At 40.5% G+C, this 26712-nt stretch overlaps 1 protein-coding gene across 1 annotated transcript in view; it reads left to right on the top strand.

The window, feature by feature from the left end:
* The window catches only part of fntb (farnesyltransferase, CAAX box, subunit beta), an 85683-nt gene that overhangs the window by 37347 nt on the left and 21624 nt on the right, over positions 1 to 26712 (top strand). The window contains exons 4-6 of the mRNA XM_073040202.1: positions 1038 to 1129; positions 3878 to 4024; positions 19097 to 19180. Coding sequence (XP_072896303.1) covers positions 1038 to 1129; positions 3878 to 4024; positions 19097 to 19180 — 323 coding nt within the window. The remainder of the gene's footprint in view (positions 1 to 1037; positions 1130 to 3877; positions 4025 to 19096; positions 19181 to 26712) is intronic.

Genomic DNA, 26712 nt, shown 5'->3' with positions numbered 1-26712 from the left:
CCTCTGACACGGCTACTCCAGACATCAACTTTGTTGTTTTTAAGCCATTCCTTTGAGGCTTTGGCTTCGTGCTTGGGGTTATTGTCTTGCTGGAAAATAAGTCTTCTCCCAAGTTGCAGTTTTCTTACAGATTGTATCAAGTTTTCCTTCAGCACTTCTTTGTATTTTGCTGCATTCATTTTACCCTCTACCTTCACCAGCCTTCCAGGACTCGCTGCAATGAAGCATCCCCTCAGCATGATACAGCCACCATCATGCTTCACGATGTTTTTGTGATGATGTGCAGTGTTTGGTTCACATCAAACAGAGCGTTTAGTCTGATGGCCAAAAAAATGAATTTTGGTTTCAGACTATAAAACTACTTCCAGCTGTCTTCAGAGTCTCCCACATGCCTTTGGGCAAATTCTAACTGAGAGATTTTTTCAACAGTGGGTTTCCCTTTGCCACTCTCCCAGAAAGCTGCCCTGGCAACAATTGTATGCACAATCTCTCCCATCTCAGCCACTGAAGCTTGTTACTCCTCCAGAGTTGTCATAGGTCTCTTGGAGGCCTCCTGCACTAGTCCCCTTCTTGCATGGTCACTCAGTTTTTGAGGATGGCCTGCTCAAGGCATATTTACAGCTGTGCCATATTATTTCCATTTCTTGATGATTGACTTAACTGTACTCCAAGGGATATTCAGTGAGTTGGAAATTTTCTTGTATCCTTCTCCTGACTTGTGTTTTTCAGTAACCTTGTCATACTTTGTCTTCATGGTGTAGTTTTTGCCAAGATGCTGCTTCCAGATACAGGTGTATTTTTACTGTAATTAATTAATTGACTACACACAGGCAATCTCCATTAATGAATTATAGTTTATATTATAAATTATAATTCTAAAACCATTTGGCTGTGCAAGTGATGATTTGGTGTGTCATATTAAAGGGGGTGAATACTTTTTATAAGCATTGTATACGTACTGCATGTATCAGGTATTTTATATTTTTGCTGCATTTATTTCTTTTGTCACTATACAGTATGTTTCTGCTTTAATTCAGTGTTTGGATGCCAGCCGACCTTGGCTCTGTTACTGGATCTTGCACAGCTTGGAGCTTCTGAACGAGCCACTCGATGAAAGCACAGCTTCCCAGTGAGTATATGCTAAACTTGGAAAATGAGAACCTGTTATTGGAATACCATTGTAAGCTTTAAAAAATGTGATCATATATCAGGCGTTGTAGTTTGCTTGCTATCTCTTTACTGCCTCATGTTGCTTTAGTTGGCTCTTCTATTCCAGCTAATCATCACATATTTTCTTTTTTAGCAGGAATTTCTGACTAATGGTGCTTGCTATCATGTTGTAGCAATTCAAAGCAGACAAGAAGAGCTTCACTGATTTCTGGCTTTCTGATCAATCCCATTCACAGTATAGGGGCAATAATTTGCACTGATACTTTGAAATGATTCTGGGATGATCACCCAATTTTTGTTGTATAAGTTGATATCAATCATGGATACATTTGTTGCACTGGTTTCTGCTGCAGGGTCTGACTTCCATTTCCTTGTTATTTTTTTTCTCAGAAAGCCTTCTGAAAGTTGAGATTTAGACCTTATATTTGAACCTCAGCTTCTGAGTTTTGACTTGTACAAACTCTTGATTACTGCAGGCCAAGTAATGACTATTGTACTTCCACCTCCCTATATATGCCAAATACATCATAATTTATGAAGAATGTTGTACTTTCTTAGCTATTCATGAACAGGATTTCACTCATCTGAAAGTAGAAATAAAGACATACAGTATAATTTAAGTAGAAAGCAATTCTACAGTGCTTTTTAATGTTGAATTTACAAATTTGTGGTTCAAATATCTTCAGTGTTAAAGAAGGATTTAATTCTTACAAAATAACCTTAATTTCATTCAGAGAAATGAAATACTGTTGCATAAAGTGGTAATCCCATACCACAATTAAAAGTAATAAATTATTCTGAATGCATTGCGACGATCATTTTATATGCAACAAGTGGAATGATAGAAAGTGTTTTTAATGACGTGATTTGTTCTCTTCTATTTTTAAATCATCCATTGAAGCTGGAGTATTGTTCTGGAGTATTCCCTTGAACTTGTACCAGCTTGCAATCTTATCATAGCTTTTCTGCATTCTAATTTCACCTACCAACATTGTCTTCCTATTCCTTAGCATTTATTGATGGTAAGTAATAAATTTATTCAGCTGGCATGTTGTGTATTTTATGGTGGAAAGTTGTCATCCTTACTTAGCTATTCCTGTTCATGAATAGCTAATAAAGTACAACATTCTTCATAAATAATGATGTATTTGGCACACATAGGGAGGTGGAAGTACAGTAGTCTTTACTTGGCCTGCAGTCCTGATGAAGGGGTTCAACCCAAAATGTTGACTATCTCCCTTCATAGATGCTGACCCATTGAATTCCTCCAGCTTCTTGTGTTTTGCTGCAGATTTTCAACATATGCAGCCACTGTGTTTCACTTTCTTAATTTTTCTTCTGAATTGCCTGGATCTAATTTTCAGATGATATCTAGGACAGCCTTGGCAGCAGAAAATAGTTCTTTTTTTTCTCTGTTTCAAATAATTATTTTTGTTTCCTTGCAAACACTCCAATCTTTGTTATTTCCCCATAACCTTGTGGTATAGAAAATCTAGTTCATTTAATCTTATAACCTAACCCTTGTAAGCAGAAAATGAGGCAAATTTGCACTGCACTCTTTCGTAGTCATTGCCACTATATCCTTTCCAAGGTGTGATAGCAAGTTCTACATGTGCTAGTTGGCTTTTGAAAAGCTGCAGAAAAAATGTGCTCTTTGGATACCATCTCTCTGCAAATAGGCATCTATACCTTTTGTGATTTATTTGTGGTGACCCTGAAACTTCCTTTAAGTGGTTTAATCATTTAAAAGATATTTGAAGATCTTTTTTGGTTCAAAGTGAATGATGTAATTGGCTGCTTTAAAATTTGTGTCTTGGTTTTGGCCATTCCCTTAATCTAATTTTGTCTCTAATTTTGTGCTTCCATGTGCAGTACTGGTGCCACCAGTTTTAGCCAGGGGCCAACTTTGGCATGTAACTTTTGTCAGTTATTAATATAGTAAACTATAATTATCTTTAGTAACATGCTTATGGTGCTCAAGGCAATTATTTTCAATTTGAGTACATGTAGTATGTAAAGTATGAGTATGTTTATTTATTTAGAGATACAACATGGAACAGGCCCTTTGGCCCGAGACATGCTGCCGAGCATGCCATTTAGTTAACCTTGGCTTAATCACAGGACAATTTACAATGACCTACTAACCAGTAGGTCCTTGGACTGTGGGAGGAAACTCAGGCAGTCATGTGGGGAATGTACAAACTTCTTACAGACAGTGTTGGAATTGAATTCCAAACTCTGACACCCTGAGCTGTAATATGTTGCACTATCTGCTACTCTTCCATGACCATGTTGCTGAAAATGAGATAAAAATTAGATTATTAATCATTAATGAAATATTGTTGTTGTGCATGTAGGCCCCAATTTTTTCCCCCCACTGATTTGTACCTTATACTTTTGGGTGTTCTCTGATGTGATTGGAATATAATTCATCTGACTTGACATGGGCATAATGTTCTTCCACTGAGTGAATTTTCTGATGTGACTTCCAATTATATTTAAAGAAAATTACAAACTAAGTTTCCATTTTGGCTAGAAGACACCTATGTAATGTGCTTATGTGTTTGAGATGATCGCTCATGTTGAATAGTCGCAAGTGGGCTCTGGGTAAAATATTAGAAATCATATGTTGCTATAGGACAATTTGAAGTCAAATAATGAAAAAAATTGATTTATTAAATCAGTTGCATTTTCCTTTCATAAATAGCATTTGTCAATTCTTGGCAAGATGTCAAAGTCCAAATGGTGGATTTGGTGGTGGACCAGGCCAAGAGCCACATCTTGCTCCAACATATGCTGCTGTGAATGCACTCTGTATAATAGGCACTGAAGAAGCATATGGCGTTATTAACAGGTAAGAAATTGTTAACACAGTATTGAACAGACTATATCAATCACTGGATCATTGGGTTAAAATGTTTATTTTTATGGTATTCGAGCATTTTTTTAAAGTGCATTACACAAGTTATAGAAGTTATTAACAAGGAATAGAAGCAAGTATAATCGTTATGAGGATTACAAAGTATAAAAGCAGCCTAGTGGTGACCTTTTAAGCATACTTGTAACCTACTCATCACTACTATAGAGAGCATAAGGTAAACGACCCCTTAGCATGCCGTGATCATAATATGATAGAATTCAGCCTGCAATTTGAGAGGGAGAAACTAAAATCAGATATATCAGTATTACACTGGAGTGAAGGGAACTACAGAGGAGTGAGAGAGCAACTGACCAAAGTTGATTTCTAGGGGATGCTAGCAAGAATGATGGCAAAACAGCAATGACTGGAGTTTTTGGGAGCAATTTAGAAGGTCCAGCATAAATATATTCCTAAGAAGAGGAAGTATTTTAAAGGAAGGATGAGGCAACGGAGACTGACAAGTCAAAGACTGCTTAAAATCAAGAGAAAGGCATATAATATAGGAAGCATTAATGGAAGCTCGAGGATTGTGAAGCTTTTAAAATTTAACATAATGCAACTAAAAGTGCGATAAGAAGAAAAAAGTTAGTATAGCGAAGTAAGCTAGACAAGATAAGAGACACACAAAGCTTTTTCAGAAATTTCAAAAGTAAAATAGAGATGATAATGGATATTAGACCATTGGAAAATGAAACTGGAGAGAAGTAGTCATGAGGGACAAAGAAATGGCAGACAAACAATAATTATTTTGCATCAGTCTTCATTGTGGAAGAGAACAGCAGTATGCCAGAAATTTGAGAGTGTCAGGGGCCAGACGTGAGCGTAGTTGCTACTACTAAGCAGAAGATGCTTGGGATGCCAAAAGGTCTAAGGGATAAGTCACCTGGACCAGATGAACTACACTCCTGAGTTCTGAAAGAGGTAGCTGAAGAGCTTCTGGAGGCATTAGTAGTGATCTTTCAAGGATCACTTGATTCTGAAATGGTTCCAAAGGACTGGAAAATTGCAAATGTCACTCCACTCTTTCAGAAGGAAGGAAAGACGGCAAAAGACAGGAGATTATAGGTCAGCCAGCCTGACTTCAGTGGTTGGGAAGATGTTGGAATCCATTGGTAAGGAGAAGGTTTCAGAGTATTTAGAGACACATGATAAAATAGACCAAATTCAACATGGTTTCCTTAAGGGGAAATCTTGTCTTACAAATCTATTGGAATTATTTTAAGAAAGAACAGACAAGACAGACAAATCAGTGGGTGTTGCTTACTTAGATTTTCAGAAGTCTTTGACAAGTTACTTCACATGAGGGTACCAAACAAGATAAGAGCCCATAATATTACAGTAAAGTTACTGTCATGGATAAAAGGTTGGTTGATTGGCAGGAGGCGACAAGAGGGAATAAAAGGGACTTTTTCTGGTTGCCTGCCAGTGACTAGCGGTGTTTCACTGGGATTTGTGTTGAGACCCCTTCTTTTCAATAATATGTCAATGATTCAGATGGCGGAAGTGACGGCTTTCTGGTCAAGTTTGCAGACAATACAAAGGTAAGTGGGGTGGCAGTTGGTGTTGAAGATGGACTTAGACAGCTTAGGAGATTGGGCAAAAAAAGTGGCAGATGGAATACAGCATAGGGAAATCTGTGGTCATGCACTTCAGTAAAAAGAATAAAGACATAAATTATTTTCTAATTGGGGAGCAAGTTCAGAAATAATGTGCAAAGCCACTTGGGAGTCCTCGTAGAATTCTCTAGTTTTAACTTGAAGTTTGATTCAGTGGTAAGAAAAGCAAATGCAATGTTAGCAGTATTTCAATAGGACAAGAGTATAAAAGCAAAGCTATAATGCTGATGCTTTATAAGGCATTGGTCAGACCACAAATGGAGTATTGTTTGCAGTTTTGGGCCTCTTATAAGATCACAAAGTATAGGAGCAGAATTAGGCCATTTGGCCTATCGGGTTTGTTCCACCATTCTATCATGGCTGATTTATTATCTCTCTCAACCTCATTCACTCACCTTCTCCTCATAACCTTTGAAACTCTTGCTAATCGAGAAACTGTCAACCTCTGCTTTAAATATATCCGATGACTTGACCTCCACAGCCATCTGTGACAACAGATTTCACAGATCCACCACCCTTTGGCTAAAGAAATCCCTCCTCATTTCTGTTGTACTACGACATTCTTCTGTTCTGAGGCTGTGCCCTCTGGTCCTAGACTCCCCTACTATAGGAAACACCTCCAGATCCACGCTGTCTAGGCCTTTCAATATGGAATGCATCTCAGGGTACTGAAAGAAATGGCAGAGGTTATAGTAGAGGCTTTGGTGATGATTTATCAAAATTCTGTGGACTCTGGGCAGGTCACAGCAGACTGGAAGAAGGCAAATGTCACGCCACTGTTCAAAAATGGATGTAGGCAAAAGGCAGGTGACTACAGGCCAGTTAGTTTAACATCCGTAGTTGGGAAAGTGCTTGAGTTGTTGCGTGAATTAAGACACCGGAGAAAAGTACTGGTAGATACAAAGCAGTTTCTTTATTCGACAAAACAAGGTACTGCAGGCATCATACAGAGACACTTTCGGTCGAAAGGTCTGGCTGCCCAATGTTAGGCTCGATATTTTATGTGCCAAACATCAAAGGATAACTCCATGTTTACAATGTATGGACAACGCTTTTTTTGAGATAACATACAACCATCACGCCTGATTCGCATCCACACCACAGACATCCAAGTGAATTTTAATCAGCATTGCCTTGTCTAGGATTCACAGCTTTTAGGAACCCATTGTTCAGAGCTGCACTCCAAATTAAATCCACAATACATTTTCAGATGTGAAGACTGTTAATCAAAGTCAATTGCTAAATGTATATGTCCTAAACCCAAAAACCACTCTAACAGCTTGAAATTATCATTAAAGAAGAAATAGCGAGGTATCTGGAAAGAAATGGATCTATCAGGCAGACGCAACATGGATTCAGCAAAGGCAGGTCCAGTTTGAAAAACTTACTGGAGTTCTTTAAGGATATAATGAGCACAGTCATTGGAGGGGAACAGATGGACATTATTTACTTGGATTTCCAGAAAGCGTTTGATAAGGTGCCACATAATAGACTTATCCAAAAGATAAGATGCCCAGAGTTAGAGTTGATGTATTAGCATGGACAGGGGATTCGTTAACCAGTAGAAAGCAAAGAGTTGAGTTACATGCATGTTTCTCTGGTTGGCAATCAGTGGTGAGCAATTACTGTTCATAATATACATTAACAATCTGGAAGAGGGGACCGTGTGTAGTATATCTTAAGTTTGCTGATACTAAATTGAGTGGAAAAACAAATTGTGCAAAGGATACGGAGAGTCTGCAGAGAGACGTAGATAGGTTAAGTGAGTGGGCAAGTGTCTGGCAGAAGGAGTACAATGTTGGTAAATGTGAGGTCATTCACTTTGGAAAGAAAAATGGAAGATCAGATTATTTAAATGGTAAAAAATTGCAGCATGCTGCTGTGTAGAGGGATTTGGGAGTACTTGTGCATGAATCGCAAAAGGTTGGTTTGCAAGTGCAGCAGGCTATCAAGAAGGCAAATGGAATGTTGGTCTTCATTGCTAGAGGTGTTGAATTTAAGAGCAGGGAGATTGTACTGCAACTGTGAGACCACATCTGGAGCACTGCATGCATTTCTGGCCTCCTTACTTGAAGAAGGATATATTGGCTTTGCAGGCAGTGCAGAGCTGGTTCACCAGGTTGATTCCAGAGATGAGGGTGTTAGACTATCATGAGAGATTGAGTTGCCTGGGATTATACTTGCTGGAATTCAAAAGGATGAGAGATCTTATGGAAACATATAAAATTTGAAAGGGATAGATAAGATACCAGCAGGGAAGTTACTTCCACTGGAGGGTGAGACCAGAGCTAAGGGACATAGCCTCAAGATTCGGGGGGAGTATATTTAGGTTGGAGACGAGGCGGAACTACTTTCCCAAAGAGTGGTGAATCTGTGGAGGCTACTTCAGTAAATATATTTAAGACAAGGTCCTGCTCCTATTTTTTATGTTCTTAATGGGTTTCAAGGAGATTCCTTTCCCCCCACCCATTCTTCCAGTGAGTACAGGTCCAGTGCTGCCATCAATCAGTCCTCACACATTAACCCTTCCATTCCCGGGATAATTTTTGTGAACCTCCTTTGGGCCCTCTCTAATGCTGGCAAATCCTTTCTTAGATTAGAAGCACAATACTGCTCACCATACTAAGAAAGCATCTAAGAAAGGATGCCTTATAGTCTTAATGGTTTTATAATCCCAAGCAGTAATCAGCATTTGTGGTGCTTTGGATGATCTAAGCAACATTCATGCATAAGGCTGAGCAATTTGAATGCTTAGGTTAGCAGTAAGCTGTTGATTGATCACTCGTTAGATCAATAGCTACAAGATATTGTTGATATGGCTACACAAAAATGCAGAATAAACTGGGGTTAGGGAGGGTATATTTTTGCAGGAAAGGACAAATCTCAATTCTAAATATATTTTATCCTTCAAAGGTAAAACTTCTTAACACTTTTAATGCAGTATCCATAACTGAGTTTCACATCACTAATTTTGTAACTTGATCACTCAACTGACTAAGCTGATCCTGCATGTGACCAAAGACATTGTAATCGTTTTTAAATACATTACTTGTGAAATTGTTGACTGTGATATTTAGGATTATTAATGGAATTGTCTTCACAGTTTGCAATGTTTCGATTTGATTTCAAGTAAAATACTAGGATTTGAATGTGCTCTTTTGTCAGGGATGAATTGTTTTGCAGATAAGTACTTGTTTCTGCTAGACTAGCATGTGACTTGACACAGAAGCTGCTAGTAAAGGGTGAACAATAAATCCTATTGTTCTATCATTAAACGTTACTCCATTTTGTTCAACCATTATTCTGATGAACTTTGTATTCTGGAGAGCGATCTAGGAATTGGGTGTTTTTTTAAAATGACCAGTAACCTTGAAAAATATATTAAATTTCATGAGAATACAAAAACCTCACTTTAAGCTTTAAGTTGATTCAAGAGGGGAATGATGCTAAAAGTCTTGGGACTAGTGAAGTTTGATAAGAATAGAGAGATGAGACCAAAGATATTTCAGCACAATTCTAGGAAGTAAGAATGTTTTGGAAAGCTTTGCCTCAAAGCTATGTGCTTGAAATGTGAAATTTATAACCTGCTCTGATGTCAGTGATGTAAAGCTTTTTGGAGGTTGCCTATTTGTGAAGGCAGCACGGTAGAGTTGTGGTTAATGCAGTGCTTTACAGCACCAGCGATCAGAGGTCAGGGTTCAATTCCAGCCGCTGCCTGTAAGGGTCTGTATGTTCTCCACATGAATTTCAGAATTGGACAGCACCCAATCAGTGAATGGGATTCATTAGAAAGGGCAAATAAGGTAGATAAATAAAATAAAAATAAGGCAGGGGCAAGGCCATTGTGTGAGTATGCCAGGCTTTGGCTCATCAGGCTTGGGTGAGGTAAGTATCTGGTAAGTTCCTTCTTTATTCTTCATTCCTTGTCTGTTAGGGCAAAGTTAGTGCAGAGAGAATGGCTCTAGGGTCTGTGTTTTGTTCTGTGTGAGGTGTGGGAATTCTGGGAGACATCCAGCCTCCCAAGTAACTGCATCTGTGCCAGGTGCAGCTCAGTGACCTTCAACTCATATGGGAGGTGAAGGAGATGATGGATACAAGCTGCAGGAGGTAGTCACCCCTAGTTTGCAAGAGGCAGGGAATGGGATGACTGTCAGGAGAAGGAAAAGAAATGAGCAACCAATGCAGAGTACCTCTGTAGCCATTCCCCTCAATAATAAGTATACCAATTTAGATATTGTTTGGCGGGGGTGGGAGGAGGGAAAGAGACCGCAGCAATGAGTCCTGTGCTGTGGCTCAGAAGAGAACAGAGGTGAAGAGGACTGCAGTGGCGATAAGAGATTCCATAGGCAGAGGAATAGAGATGAGATTCTGTGGGTGCAGTAGAGATACCCAGATGGTGTGTTGCGTCTCAGGTGCCAAGGTCAGAGCTGTCTCAGTTCAGATACACAGCATTCTAAAGAGGAGGGGTGAGCAGTCTTGGTATATTTTGGCACAAATGACCTGCTAGGAAAGGTGAGGAGATCCTGAAGAGAATTTTTAGGGAGCCAAGTAGAAAGCTGAAAAGCAGGACCTACAGGGTAAGACCATAAGACAGAGGAGTAGAATTGGGCTGTTCAACCCATCAAGCCTACTCCACCATGCCATCACGGCTGATCCCAGATCCCACTCAACTCCATACACCTACCTTCACGTCATACCCTTTGATGCCCTGACCAATCAGGGAAATGATCAACTTCTACCTTAAATATACCCACAGGCTTGGCCTCTACCGCAGCCTGTGGCAGAGCATTCCACAGATTCACTACTCTCTGGCTAGAAAAAAACATAAGAAATAGGAGTAGGCCATCTGGCCCATTGAGCCAGCTCCGCCATTCAATAAGATCATGGCTGATCCGGCCATCGATTCATCTCCACCTATCTGCCTTTTCCCTATAGCCCTTAATTCCCTAATTATGCAAAAATCTATCCAACCTTGTTTCAGATATATTTACTGAGGTAGCCTCTACTGCTTCATCGGACAGAGAATTACACAGTTTCACCACTCTTTGGGAAAAGCAGTTCCTCCTCCTCTCCATTCTAAATCTACTCCCCCAAATCTTAAGGCTATGTCCCCTAGTGCTAGTCTCAGTTCCTCCTTGCTCTTTTCTAAATGGTTGCCCCTCAATTTTGAGGCTGTGCCTTCTAGTTCTGGGTACCTCCACAAGAGGAAACATCTTCTGCACATCCACTGTATCTAGTCACTTCAACATTCTGTAGGTTTAATGAGATTCCCCCCCACCCCACCTGCATTCTTCTAAATTACAGTGAGCACAGGCCCAAAGCCGCCAAACACTCCTCGTATGTTAACTCCATTCATTCCTGGAATCGTCCTTGTGAACCTCCTCTGGACTCTCTCCAACTACAACACATCCTTTCGGACATATGGTGCCCTTCTGGGAGTCTTACACAAGGACTTCAAAGTCCCTCTGCACTTCTGATGTTTGAACTTTCTTCCCATTTAGATAATACTCTGCCCCATTGTTCCTTTTGCCAGAATGCATTATTGTACATTTCCCAACACTGTATTCCATCAGCCACTTTTTTGCCATTCTTTCCAATTTATCTAAGACTTGCTGCAATTGCATTGCTTTGTCAGAAAACCATCAATTCCAGTAATCTCTGGATTACTTGCCCATGCCATGCACCATTGGGGGTAAGAGTAGGATGATTTGGCAGATGCTGCAGGGGGCAGAGCTTCAGATTTCTGGATCATTGGGATCTCTTCTGGGAAAGGTATAATCTATACAAAAGGAACGGGTTGCATCTGACCCCAAGTGGGAACCAATATCCTAGCAGGCAAATTTGCTGGAGCCATTCGGGAAGGTTTAAACTAATTTGGCAGGGGAGTGGGAAACGGAGAGATAGGGCTGAAGACAAGGTAGTTAGTTTACAGACAGAGGCAGCGTGTAGTGAGGCTACTAGCAAGGAGAGATTGATACTTACTGCCTGTGACACCGCTGGTGTTTAGGGGTTTGGGGTATAGATGAAGGTCCTCCATCTCTGGTGGTGTTCAGGGCTTCCTTCATCATGGCAGTAGCTTCCTCTCAGTATTCTCTATTGTCATTCATCCAAGTCCCAGGTGGAGACTCAGGAATACCATTACACTCAGATATAGAAGGATTCTTCATGCTGCTTCCATAACAATTTTGTTTTACTAGTCAGGTATGTTTGCCCTGAACTACACTTAGTCTGGCCTCTACCCTTTGACCTATTAGGCATGGGTCATCCTACCAAAAGCCAAAGCATAAGACTCTGACTCCAGCCAACATAGCTCTCCAGGTCACTAAGGCACACAAACCTCCAAGACATGACAAGGTTATGGTCCTCTTGGAGGCAGGAGAGACTGATGATAGGGCAAAAATGCAGTGAACGGGATGAGCTGCGATGTAAAAGGGGGACAAAATTGAAAAGGGTGATGAAACAGCATTATGAAGGACCCCATGCACCCCTCATACAATCTCTTCTCCCTCCTGCCGTCTGGGAAAAGGCTCCGAAGCATTCGGGCTCTCACAACCAGACTATGTAACAGTTTCTTCCCCCAAGCTATCAGACTCCTCAATACCTGAAGCCTGGACTGACACCTTGCCCTACTGTTCTGTTTATTATTTATTGTAATGCCTGCACTGTTTTTTGTGCACTTTATGCAGTCCAGTATAGGTCTGTAGTCTAGTGTAGCTTCTTCTGTTTTTTTTTTATTATTATGTAGTTCAGTCTAGTTTTTTTGTACTGTGGAACTATGCACTGTACCAGCAGTTATGGTCGAAATGACGATAAAAGTTGACTTGAATTTGATGAATACGGGACTGAAGGTGTTAAGACCATAAGATATAGAAGCAGAAGTAGGCCATTCGGCCCATTGAATCTGCTCTGCCATTCAATCATGGGCTGATCAATTCTTCCAGTCATCCCCAGTCCCCTGCCTTCTCCCCATACCTTTTGATGTCCTGGCTAATCAAGAACCTATCTATCTCTTCCTTAAATACAACCAATGACTTGGTCTCCACAGCCGCTTTTGGCAACAAATTCCACAGATTTACCACCCTCTGACTAAAGTAATTTCTCTGCATCTCTGTTCTAAATGGACGTCCTTCAATCCTGAAGTTGTGCCTCTTGAACTAGAATCCCCTACCATGGGAAATAACTTTGCCATATCTAACCTGTTCATGCCTTTTAACATTTGGAATGTTTATGAGATTCCCTCTCATTCTCCTGAACTCCAGAGAATACAGCCCAAGAGCTACCAGACGTTCCTCATATGGTAACTCTTTCATTCCTGAAATCATTCTTGTGAATCTTCTCTGAACCCTCTCCAATGTCAGTATATCCTTTCTAAAATAAGGAGCCTGAAACTGCACACAATATTCCAAGTGTGGTCTCACCAGTGCTTTGTAGAGCCTCAACATCATATCCCTGCTCTTATATTCTCTACCTCAAAAAATGAATACCAACATTGTATTCACCTTCTTCACCACCAACTCAACCTGGAGGTTAACCTTTAGGGTATCCTGCACAAGGACTCCCTTTTACTGCATCTCTTTTCATTATCCTGCTTATAATTTCCTCAAAAAATTGCAGTAGATTAGTCAGGCAGGATTTTCTTTCAGGAAGCAATGCGGGCTTTGGCCTATCTTGTCATGTGCCTCCAGATACACCATAATCTCATCCCTAATAATTGATTCCAACCATTGATGTCAGGCTAACAAGTCTATAGTTTCCTTTCTGCTGCCTCCCACAGGACAGGCAGGGAGGCCGAGGTGGTGGGGTGTATCTGTTGATTTTAGAAAAACAAATTTTTGGAAAAGGTGCATAGGATTGGAAGGTGTAGAATCATTGTGGGTAGAGCTGAGAAACTGGATGGGTAAAAAGACTCTGATGGGTGTTATATACAGATCTCCAAATGATAGTAAAGATGTGGCCTTCAGACTGCAATGGGAGATAGAAAATGCATGTCAGAAGGGCAGTGTTTCAGTAGTCATGGGGGATTTCAATAAGCACATAAATTGGGAAAATCAGGTTGCTGCGGGATCCCAAGAGGGGAAATTTGTAGAATGCCTATGTGATGGCTTTGTGGAGCAGTTCATAGTAGAACCCACAAGAGGATCAGCTATTTTGGATTGGTTCAAGAGCTTAAGATAAAGGAACCCTCCAGATTCCTTAGGGTTATGATAGAATTCACCCTGCAATTTGAGAAGGAGAAGCTAAAGCCAGATGTATCAGGATTATAGTGGAGTAAAGGAAATTACAAAGGCATGAGAGAGGAGCTGTCCAAAATTGTTTGGAAGGAACACTGGCAGGGATGATGGCAAAAAGCAATGGCTGGAATTTCTGGGAGCAATTTGGAAGGTGTAGATAGATATATCCAAAAGAAGTAGTATTCTAAAGGCAGGATGATGCAACCAAGGCTGACGAGAAATCAAAGCCAAAGAGGGGGCGTTTAATAGAACAAAAATTAGTGGGAAGTTAGAGCACTGGAAATCTTTTAAAAACCAACAGAAGGCAACTAAAAAATGTCATAAAGAAGGAAACAATGGAATATGCAGGTAGGCATAATGTTAAAGAGGATACAAAAGTTTCTTCAGATATATAAAATGTTTAAAAAAAGAGGCGAGAGTAGATATCGAACTGCTGGAAAATGACGCAGGAGAGGTAGTAATGGGGGGCAAGAAAATGGTGGACAAACTGAATTTTGCACCAGGCTTCACTGTGGAAGACACTAGCAGTATGGCAGAAGCTTGAGATTGTCGGAGGGCTGAAATGTGTGAAGTTGCCATTACTAAGGAGAAGGTGCTTGGGGAAACTGAAAGGTCTGAAGGTAGATAAGTCACCTGGACCAGATGGTGTATACCCCAAAGTTCTGAAAGAGGTGGATGAAGAGATTGTAGAGGCATTAGTAATGATCTTTTAAGAATCATTGGATCTGGTGTGTTCCAGAGGACTGGAAATTTGCAGATGTCACCCTACTTTTCAAGAAAGGAGAGAGACAGAAGAAAGGAAATTATAGGCCAGTTAGTATGACCTCAGTGGTTGGGAAGACCTTAGAGTCAATTGTTAAAAATGTGGTTTTGAGATAACGTGGAGCTACATGATAAAATGGGCCATAGCATGGTTTTCTTAAGGGAACATCTTGCCTGATAAATCTGTTGGTATTCTTTAGAAAAAATAACAAGAGCCTGTCGTGTTACAGCAAGGGTACTAGTATGAATAAAGCAGTGGCTGATTGGCAGGAGGCAAAGAGTGGGAATAAAGGGAGCCTCTTCTGGTTGGCTGCCGGTAAGTAGTGATGTTCCAGGGGGGTCTGTGAGTGGACAGCTTATTTTTTTTACTTTATATTTCAGTGATTTGGATGATAGAATTGGTGGCTTTATGGTCAAGTTTACGGACAATATAAAGATAGAGGGAAGGGCAGGTAGTTTTGAAGAAGCAGAGAGGCTACAAAAGGACTTAGATTAGGAGCGTGGGCAAAGAAGTGGCAGATGGAATAGTGTACGGAAGTGTATAGTCATGCACTTCGGTGAAAGAAACGCAAGTGTAGACTGTTTTCTAAATAGAGAGTAAATTCAAAAACCTGAGGTGCAGAAGTACTTGAGCATCCTCGTGTACGATTCCCTAAAGGTTCATTTGTAGGTAAAGAAGGTAAACGCGATGTTAGCATTAATTTTGAGAGAACTAGAATATAAAAGCAAAGATGTAATGTTGAGACTTTATAATGCGCTAGTAAGGGACAGTGACAAATGCTAGTTATAAAAGAACCAGTTACAACCTAACCGGACTGCCTGATTTAAAATACAGTTAAAAGAAAGAAGGGTAAAAGAAGGGTAGTTGTTTAAATAATACAAACGTGCTCAAAGCAATATACTAAATTCAAAATCATTGCCCACATCTAAATTATTCACTGATGCAGTTCCTCAAGTCAGCTAGGTTCTACAATTTGAAGATTATGCAATTTTGTGTTTAAATATCTTTGGCCTTATCCTGCCCATTCTTGACAAAATTCACTAGTCTGACTTCTCCACCAGGCCACTTCACACTATCATTCCTTAAAACAGTTTTATGTTACTCGGTTCTAATTTCTCTTTTGTTATAATGTATGATTTGAAGACTAAAAAATTTCCTGTGGATTATGTTTGACTGTTTTCTGTTTTTGACTGGTGATAAATATATTTTGTTTTTCTTGTTCTTATTGCCCTTTCCATCTAAATTTATTATCCTTATGACTCCACCATCTTGTGTTTTATTGTCCCATTATTGGGGGAAGAATTTTCTGATGCCTGCTGCTCACTTGCACTGGTCTGTGCAACTTTGCAAACTTTGAAAATTGCTTTTACAGGTTCATTTATATTGTTCCTCCTAACCTTTCCTTTCCAGGCTGTTCCTTTATACCTATTTGTGAAGACACCTTAGAGTTATTTTGCTGCATTAGTGATTCTTGTTTGTGCAAGTTGCTATCATGCCAGAAATTTGTGATTACCATCTTATTTCCATACTAACATTTTATCTATTTTGAACACTTGTTCAACTTTTTTTTAGGGTGGTATTTATGAAATAGTTGTATTGATCTAGTAATGAGTTGAATAGGAAAGAATAAGCCATGAGAAGAAAATAAAGAGCTTTAATCTTATTATTAATGCCTTCCACTAAACCTGTTTATCATTGCTTTTATTTAGATATGTCCAACATGCAAATGAATTAGGAACAGGCTCAGTTTACTTGATACCTCAAGCCCACCCTTCCACTTCATAAAACAATGGCTGATTTCAATTTAACATAATTTCATATTCCTGGCATCTGTTAACTCTCTTGCTGATCAGATATCTATCTACCTCTGTGTTTAAAATATTCTAAGTTCCTGCTTCCAGTGCCCTTTGAGAAGCAACTTTCTAAAGCATTTTCACTTGCTGGTATTGTTGCTCTTGCAAAATTTGCAGCTAAGTATTGAAAATATGCTGCCAGATCTTAAGAGGCGAGTACTGCTTTTGACACTGTACCAGGAAAAATATCACAAACAGCTGCCACGTACTTAAATTTGATTTTATAAAACTGACATCCCACAGAGAGGACTAGTGCTTTACAAAACTTCATGGAACTATGTGCCTCTTGTTAAGCTTTCTGAATTGCAATTGTGTCTTTCCAGTAAAAGACATAACTGTTAATAATAAAGCAAGGTCAAATAAAGCCTTGAAATGAAAATGCATCTATCAATGCACTTGGCATATAAATCTCTATTTAAACTTGTCTGTAAATTTTAGGCAAGCAGATATAATAAAACTCCACTATCTAACTATCTGTCAATGGTTCGATCTCTGGCTCACCAGGTAATGTTCGATATACTTTCCTCTAACATCAGGCCCTGGTGTTTGCCCCCTTACTCTCCACACTTCCTGTCCGTTCTCTAGGTTCATTCGAAAAGCTATTATAATTTTGTATAATATCTTTAAATACATTTTGAATAGAAAAGAATAGTGTTATTAATAGTGTTATTACTAGAAATAAAATGGTATAGTTTAGGAAATCTGCTAATCCAGCATTACCAAACAATTGTGTGCCAAATTATCAGAGTTTTATTCTTTTGAATATATTGTCTACTACTCCATGTTCTCAAATCTGCAGACAGGCAAAACCAACTTTGTTGTGTGAATTGGCAAAATCATTCACAGTGTTATTTGATGTCATTTTCAGTCATAATAATAGACGAAGTAACACCCATAAATGCTGAATGAACCTGTGAGATTACAGTGCAACACATACATTTTCTCCAACATCAGCAGTGATCATTGCTGCTAATTCCTTTAAACTACTTTTATTGCTAGACACCTCGACATGTCTAGGTACGTCAATGATTAGAACTAAAAGCAGCACAGAAAAGAAAAATGGAGGAAAAGTAATTTTTGGTACACAGGGCATGCTTTTCATGAGGAATGAGGGCAGTTCCACTTGGATACAAAAGTTCTGAGCATCCCAGTGATGTTTCCTAAGACTTTGTGGAATTTTCTTCATGCAGGATGTGTGATGGAACACTAACCCTTTACAGTTCACCAACACTTCTGTGAAGGAATTGGTGTAATGAACTTGTGCCAGGTTAGACCAGATGCAGGTTCAGTGACTCCATTCATTTTAATGGAGAAAAATAGCTATGGAAGGCAAGGTTTGTGTCTTGCTCAAGCATTCAATTTTTGACAATTATATTTCCACAGCACTTTGGATAAAACTTGTTCTGGTTGACTTACATAATACTAATGAAGTCAGGAAAGCCCTCTGCTGCAAAAGCCTCATTGATAAAGTTAGCACTGCTTTGTGGAAGTTGTACTGAGTAGATACACAGATGGTCAGTGCAGACTTGGTGGGTAAATAAATGAACATGAACAGTTCAATGTTGCACGAATGTTTGAGCCATTGTCAAACTGTTCATGCCAATAATTCTGAATGGTATAATCAGGCATGGATAATCTGAAGTTTCAAATGTGTTTTCTTGTACTGGAAGCACAAGTAATTTTTTCAGTCCAACCTACATCAGCTTTATTTCAAGCAGAGTCAGATGTAGATTTTTCATTATGTTTGACCTATCCTTTGTTACTTGGCACATGCCAGTTTGTATTCTGTATGCCCTCCATATTAAATCAATGATATTTTAAAGATAGAACATTCCTACCAATACTTTTTTGCACAGTGATCATACTAACAAATACAAATCTTTCGAACTCTGTAAATTATTGTATGTCATAGATTTGATGGAATAAAAGTTTGTGTTGAGCTCTAAACCTTGGTTCTCTGTGAAATCAAGTCACTCGCCTTTTCTCTTGGTTCTTCACTGCTGCTGCCAGCATTTTCTCACTATCAAACATCAACAAATGGCTGGAGAGAGACAGTGAAGGAAAATGTTCCAGTTTATACATTTGGTGTAGGGATTCAAGTGTAATAGGATTCAAACTTATTGTAAAGTAACATTCTGTTTCTCAGCGTGGTATTTTATTACTTGAATATTTGAGTACAACTAAGTCAAGCAAACAGATTTCCAGTCTGCTGTCCTTTGCAAGAGAAATGAATTAATTCCTTTTAATTACCGTAAATGGTAACTTTACTTGCATCTGACTTCAAGTACTACCCCATTTCTGAATACAAATGCCATGCTTGCTCTGTTGTAAATAAAGCAATTATTGAACATTTGTAGTGATGCATTCAAACATTCTTTTTATCAAAGCAATGTACTTCAGAAGACGAAAAAGGCTTCAAATGAAAACTTCAAACCAAAAAAACCAAACAAGATAACTGAGAATTTAAGTAAAAGAAAATAACTTGAATCACGTATTCAATTTCTCCAAGACTAGGTCTCAGTGATGTCTTCTTCTAATTTTAGGGAAAAGTTACTAGAGTTTCTATACTCTGTGAAACAACCAAATGGATCCTTTACTATGCACGTCAGTGGAGAAGTTGATGTCAGGTATGTTTGGGTTTTGAATTGTTACTTGCTGGAAAGTTTGTAGAGATTTAGAAACAACGGTAACTAAGTCACTATGTTTTCACTCTGTAGGAATGTATTTTTAATTTTTTAAGTAAAATCAGCATTGTTTTTTCCCCTTTTCATTTACTGTTTCTTTTTATTCTGTTTCTGTTTATGCTTTTCATGATCTGAAAAATTCTCAGCAAGACCTGAAAATCCCTGATTCTACCTGAGACTATATTTCTCTCAACTTGCATTAATATCATGGTGTGGCTTTTCTTTATTTTGTTGTGTAATGCTGATTTAAGTTTATGGAGCTTATGTTGGTTATGTTTATAGTGTACAGCTCTACTGCTGCAAAAAGCTAATTTTCATGGCATTTATACCCTGGGTATGTTTGTCCATTGCTGTAATCTTCAACTTGAATTTGAACTATTGAACATAATTGTAAATTTGTATTTTATTTGTTTGGGTAATTTCAGTCACTGATTAGTAAGTCCCACCATTATTAATTTCAGTTGAAATGTAGATAAGTGAGAAGTTTAAAGAACACACACATAAACTCAGTGGCCACCTTATTAGGTACAGGAATGGAACCAGCTGTGGTTTTCTGCTGCTGAAGCCCATCCACTTCAAGATTCGGAAAGCCAGAGGACTGGGAAACTTTTAAAGAGCAACAGAAGATAACTAAAAAGGCAATACGGGGAGAAAAGATGAGGTATGAAGGTAAGCTAGCCAAGAATATAAAGAAGGATAGTAAAAGCTTCTTTAGGTATATGAAGAGGAAAAAATTAGTTGAGACCAAAGTTGGGCCCGTGGACAGAAATGGGTGAATTAATTATGGGGAACAAGGAAATGGCAGATGAGTTGAACAGGTACTTTGGATCTGTTTTCACTAGGGAAGACACAGACAATCTTCCAGATATAACAGTGACCAGGCAACCTAGGGTAACAGAGGGACTGAAGGAAATTCACATTTGGCAGAAAATGGTGTTGGGTAGACTGATGGGACTGAAAGCTGATAAATCCCCAGGGCCTGATGGTCTGCATCCCAGGGTACTTGAGGAGGTGGCTCTAGAAATCGTGGATAATTGGTAATTATTTTCCAATGTTCTATAGATTCAGGATCAGTTCCTGAGGATTGGAGGATAGCTAATGTTATCCCACTTTTTAAGATAGGAGGGAGAGAGAAAACAGGGAATTATAGACCAGTTAGCCTGACATCAGTGGTGGGGAAGATGCTGGAGTCAATTATAAAAGATGAAATAGTGGCACATTTGGACAGCAGTAACAGGATCGGTCCGAGTCAGCATGGACTTACGAAGGGGAAATCATGCTTGACTAATCTTCCGGGATTTTTTGAGGATGTAACTATGAAAATGGACAAGGGAGAGCCAGTGGATGTAGTGTACGTGGACTTCCAGAAAGCCTTTGATAAGGTCCCACATAGGAGATTAGTGGGCAAAATTAGAGCACATGGTATTGGGGGTAGGGTACTAACATGGATAGAAAATTGGTTGGCAGACAGGAAACAAAGAGTAGGGATTAACGAGTCCCTTTCAGAATGGCAGGCAGTGACTAGTGGGGTACCACAAGGCTTGGTGCTGGGATCACAGTTATTTTCAATATACATTAATGATTTAGATGAAGGGATTAAAAGTAACATTGGCAAATTTGCAGATGACACAAAGCTGGGTGGCAGGGTGAAATATGAGGAGGATATTAGGAGAATGCAGGGTGACTTGGACAGGTTGGGTGAGTGGGCAGATGCATGGCAAATGCAGTTTAATGTGGATAAATATGAGGTTATCCACTTTGGTGGCAAGAGCAGGTTGGCAGATTACTATCTGAATGGTGTCAGGTTAGGAAAAGGGGAAGTACAACAAGATCTAGGTGTTCTTGTTCATCAGTCACTGAAAGTAAGCATGCAGGTACAGCAGGCAGTGAAGAAAGCTAATGGCATGTTGGCCTTCATAACAAGGGGAGTTGAGTATAGGAGCAAAGAGGTCCTTCTGCAATTGTACAGGGCCCTGGTGAGACCACACCTGGAGTTATTGTGTTCAGTTTTGGTCTCCAAATTTGAGGAAGGACATTCTTGCTATTGAGGGAGTGCAGCATAGGTTCACGAGGTTAATTCCTGGGATGGCAGGACTGTCATATGTGGAAAGATTGGAGCAACTGGGCTGGTATACACTGGAATTTAGAAGGATGAGAGGGGCTCTGATTGAAACATATAAGATTATTAAGGGATTGGACAGGCAAGAAACATGTTCCCGATGTTGAGGGAGTCCAGAACCAGAGGCCACAGTTTAAGAATAAGGGGTAGGCCATTTAGAACGGAGTTGAGGGAAAATCTTTTTCACCCAGAGAGTAGTGGATCTATGGAATGCTGTGCCTCAGAAGGCAGTGGAGGCCAATTCTCTGGATGCTTTCAAGAAAGAGTTAGATAGAGCTCTTAAAGATAGTGGAGTCAAGGGATATGGGGAGAAGGCAGGAACGGGGTACTGATTGTGGATGATCAGCCATGATCACATTAAATGGCGTGCTTGCTCGAAGGATTGAGTGGCCTACTCCTGCACCTATTGTCTATTGTGTTGTGCCTTCAGAGATGCTCTTCTGCATACCACTGTTGTAACACTGGTTATTTGAGTTACTGTTACCTTCCTGTCAGCTTGAAACACTCTAGCCATTCTCCTCTCACCTCTCATTAACAAGGCATTTTTACCCACAGAGCTGTCATTCACTGGATGTTTTATTTTGTTTTCCACACCACTCCCTGTAAACTCTAGAGACTGTTGTCCATGAAAATCTCAGGCGATTAGCAGTTTCCGAGATACTCAAATCATCCCATCTAACACCAACAATCACTCCGCAATCAAAATCAGTTAGATCACCATTCTTCCCCATTCTGATGTTTGATCAGAACAATAACTGAATTTCTTGACTATAAATGCATGCTTTTATGCATTATGTTGCTACATAATTGGCTGACTACATATTTACAATAATGAGCAGGTGTACATGTGTGCCTAATAAGGTGGCCACTGAGTGTACATCACAAAAAGTTCCCAAAGAGACTTACACAATTGTTTACAACACAATCTGGCACTGGGCAAGCTTTTAATTTGGTTGGAAGATCATATCTATCACTTATGTGCTTAGAAGCTGAACTCCTAGTTGCCATTAGTGAAGAGAATAATTCTGCAGATAATTTGGTGAGGATATACAGCATCTTGGGCAGTTGAAGAACATGGATCAAAACAATTGGTACAAGGATGAGAAAGAAGTTCAGGATTGTAGTTCTTCTTGGAAATTTACAACAAAGAAGACACTTCAGCCTGTCATGTCTATGCTACATGTAAAATAATCTGTCAATTTATTCCATATTTTGGCCCTGATGCTTTAGCAGTTATATCTGTCAAATCTCCATTATGTAATTTAATGCTGAGGCTTTCTGCTGCCACCTCTCACACCTGTCACCCCAATTTCAGACAGTGCAAGTCCCCAACACTTTGTGGAGTGAAAAAATATGACCCTCAACTTCTTTTTCATCCTTGTACCTATTAATTTAATCCGTGTCCATCTACTTTTCAACCTCTGCTACACCCTTACTAAGTCTTGCATAGTTCACTTCCATGAAAGCACCCCCAGATCTCATTTGCTCCAAATTAACCACAACCCAGGCATTTTTTTCATAATAATTGAACCAAGGGTATAATAACATTTGGACCAGGGAATACCATGGTAACTTGCAGCTTAGTGTCACTAGCAGTATTTAAGCAGCTTAACTATTGGCACAGGTAGTTCTAGTGCACAACAAATGTTCTTCTGTACTTTGGTAATGCGAGGGAGATTGCTGCAGAATGTGATATAATGCACCTGTGCTGTATTTAATGAGCAGTTTGCCTCTTGTTTTCTTTATTTCATGAGTAGCTCAAATGTGAATTTCTTCTTCTTGGCGCAAAATACAAAAGTGAGCAAGAAGGCTGCAGGTAAATGGCTAAGGATTTCCAGAGTGAAGGCAGTTTTACTACTCGGGTTAAAAGACTGCGCATGCGTGTGACGTAAGCCAGTAGAGCGGGAAAGGTTTAAAAAGAAGACTGCCATATCCAGCGGGCAGCGGAATGAGAGGCAGCAGAGTGATAAAGCTTTGGCTCAACGGGCTTAGGCAGTAATGGGACACGGCGAGGTAGGTTTAACTATGTTAATTGCAGAAAGGAAGTAGTTTGTGTGTCAGGCCAGTTTTCTGTGCTTGGTGTCGGATGTGGGAGGTCCTGGACTCTCCCAGCCTCCCGGACTGTCATATCTGCACCCGGTGTGTTGCGAAGCAGCTCCTAAGGGACTGGGTTAGGGAAATGGAGATGCAACTTGATGACCTTCGCCTGGTCACGGAGAGCAAGGAGGTGATGGAAAGGAGTTAAAGGCAGGTGGTCACACCAGGGTTACGGGAGATGGACAAGTAGGTCACAGTCAGGAGAGGGAAAGGGAAGAGAGTACCCCTGTGGCTGTACCCCTTGACACTAAATACTCCTGTTTGAGTACTATTGTGGGGGACAGCCTAACTGAGAGAAGGATAGTGGCTGTGCCTCTGGCACAGAGTCTGGCCCTGTGGCTCAGAAGGGTAGGGAAAGGAAGAGGAAGGCAGTAGTGATAGGGGACTCTATAGTCAGGGGGTCAGACAGACGATTCTGTGGACGCAGGAAGGAAACTCGGGTGGTAGTTTGCCTCCCAGGTGCCAGGGTCCAGGATGTTTCAGATTGCGTCCAAGATATCCTGCAGTGGGAGGGAGAACAGCCAGAGGTGGTGGTACATATTGGTACCAATGACATAGGTAGGAAAAGAGGTCCTGAAAAAAGACTACAGGGATTTAGGAAGGAAATTGAGAAGTAGGACCGCAAAGGTAGTAATCTCGGGATTACTGCCTGTGCCACCCGACAGGGAGTATAGGAACAGAATGAGGTGGAGGTTAAATGCATGGCTGAGGGATTGGAGCAGGGGGCAGGGATTCAGATTTCTGGATCATTGGGACCTCTTTTGGGGCAGATGTGACCTGTACAAAAAGGACGGGTTGCACTTGAATCCCAGGGGGACCAATATCCTGGCGGGGATGTTTACTAAGGCTACTGGAGAGAGTTTAAACCTGAATTTTTGGGGGGTGGAAACTGATCTGAAGAGACTGGGGAAGAGGAGGGAATAGAGAAAGGTTGTAAACAGTGCGAAAGGGAGGATAGGGAGGTGATAAAGAAGGGATGCACTCAGACGGAAGATTTGAGATGTGTCTATTTTAACGCAAGGAGTGTTGTGAACAAAATGGATGAGCTTAGAGCATGGATTAGTACTTGGAGATATGATATGTTGGCTATTATGGAGACTTGGGATGGCTCAGGGACAGGAATGGTTACTTCAAGTGCGGGGTTTTAGATGTTTCAGAAAGGACAGAGGGAGGCAAGAGAGGTGGGGGCATGGCACTGTTGATCAGAGATAGTCACAGCTGCAGAAAAGGTGGAAGCCATGGAGGGGCTGTCTACGGAGTCTCTGTAGGTGGAGGTTAGGAACAGGAAGGTGTGTGTTTACTAGGTGTTTTTTATAGGCTGACCAGTAGCAACAGGGAGCAGATAAGGAAACAGATCCTGTATATTAATAACAGAGTTGTTATGACGGGAGATTTTAATTTCCCAAGTATCGATTGACATCTCCCTAGAGCAAAGGGTTTAGATGGAAGGGAGTTTGTTAGGTGTGTTCAGGAAGGTTTCTTGGCACAATACGTAGATAAGCCTACAAGAGGAGAGGTTGGACAGAATTAAGGAAAGCCCCAAGGCATTCTACAAGTATGTGAAGAACAAGAGGATGAGACATAAAAGATTAGGACCTATCAGGTGTGACAGTGGGAAAGTGTGTATGGAACCAGAGGAAATAGCAGAGGTACTTAATGAATACTTCAGTATTCACTATGGAAAAGGATCTTGGTGATTGTAGTGATGACTTGCAGCAGACTGAAAAGCTTGAGCATGTTGATATTAAGAAAGAAGATGTGCTGGAGCTTTTGGAAAGCATCAAGTTGGATAAGTTGCCAGGACTGGATGAGATGTACCCCAGGCTACTGTGGAAGGCGAGGGAGGAGATTGCTGAGTCTCTGGTGATGATCTTTGCATCATCAATGGGGACGGGAGAAATTCCGGAGGATTGGAGGGTTGTGGACGTTGTTCCTTTATTCAAGAAAGGGAATAGAGATAGCCCAGGAAATTATAGACCAGTGAGTCTTACCTCAGTGGTTGGTAAGTTGATGGAGAAGATCCTGAGAGGCTGGATTTATGAACATTTGGAGAGGTATAATATGATTAGGAATAGTCAGCATGGCTTTATCAAGGGCAGGTCCTGCCTTACGAGCCTGATTGAATTTTTTGAGGATGTGACTAAACACATTGATGAAGGAAGAGCAGTAGATGTAGCGTATATGGATTTCAGCAAGGCATATGATAAGGTACTGCATGCAAGGCTTATTGAGAAAGTAAGGAGGCATGGGATCCAAGGGGACATTGCTTTGTGGATCCAGAACTGGCTTGCCCACAGAAGGGCAACGAGTGGTTGTAGACTGGTCATATTCTGCATGGAGGTTGGTGACGGTGTGCCTCAGTGATCTGTTCTGGGACCCTTACTCTTCCTGATTTTTATAAATGACCTGGATGAGGAAATGGAGGGATGGGTTAGTAAGTTTGCTGATGCCACAAAGGTTGGAGGTGTTGTGGATAGTGTGGAGGGCTGTCAGACATTGATAGGATGCAAAACTGGGCTGAGAAGTGGCAGATGGTGTTCAACCCAGATAAGTGTGAGGTGGTTCATTTTGGTAGGTCAAATATGATGGCAGAATATACTATTAATGGTAAGACTCTTGGCAGTGTGGAGGATCAGAGTAATCCTGGGGTCCGAGTCCATAGGACACTCAAAGCAACTGCGCAGGTTGACTCTGTGGTTAAGAAGGCTTACAGTGTATTGGCCTTCATCAATCGTGGAATTGAATTTAGGAGCCGAAAGGTAATGTTGCAGCTATATAGGACCCTGGTCAGACCCCACTTGGAGTATTGTGCTCAGTTCTGGTCACCTCGCTACAGGAAGGATGTGGAAGCCATAGAAAGGGTGCAGAGGAGATTTACGAGGATGTTGCCTGGATTGGGGAGCATGCCTTATGAGAATAGGTTGAGTGAACTCAGCCTTTTCTCCTTGGAGCGACGGAGGATGAGAGGTGACCTGATAGAAGTGTAAAAGATGATGAGAAGCATTGATCGTGTGGATAGTCAGAGGCATTTTCCCAGGGCTGAAGTAGCTGCCAGAAGAAGAGACAGGTTTAGGTACAGAAGAGATGTCAGAGGTAAGTTTTTTACTCAGAGTGGTGAGAGCGTGGAATGGGCTGCCGGCAACGGTGGTGGAGGCGGATACGATTGGGTCTTTTAAAAGACTTTTGGTTAGGTACACGGAGCTTAGAAAAATAGAGGGCTGTGAGTAAGCCTAGAAATTTCTAAGTTAGAGACATGCTT

Source organism: Hemitrygon akajei, chromosome 3 (genome assembly GCF_048418815.1).
Source record: "Hemitrygon akajei chromosome 3, sHemAka1.3, whole genome shotgun sequence".
Classification (NCBI taxonomy): domain Eukaryota; kingdom Metazoa; phylum Chordata; class Chondrichthyes; order Myliobatiformes; family Dasyatidae; genus Hemitrygon; species Hemitrygon akajei.
This window is presented reverse-complemented; position numbering and strand designations above follow the sequence as displayed.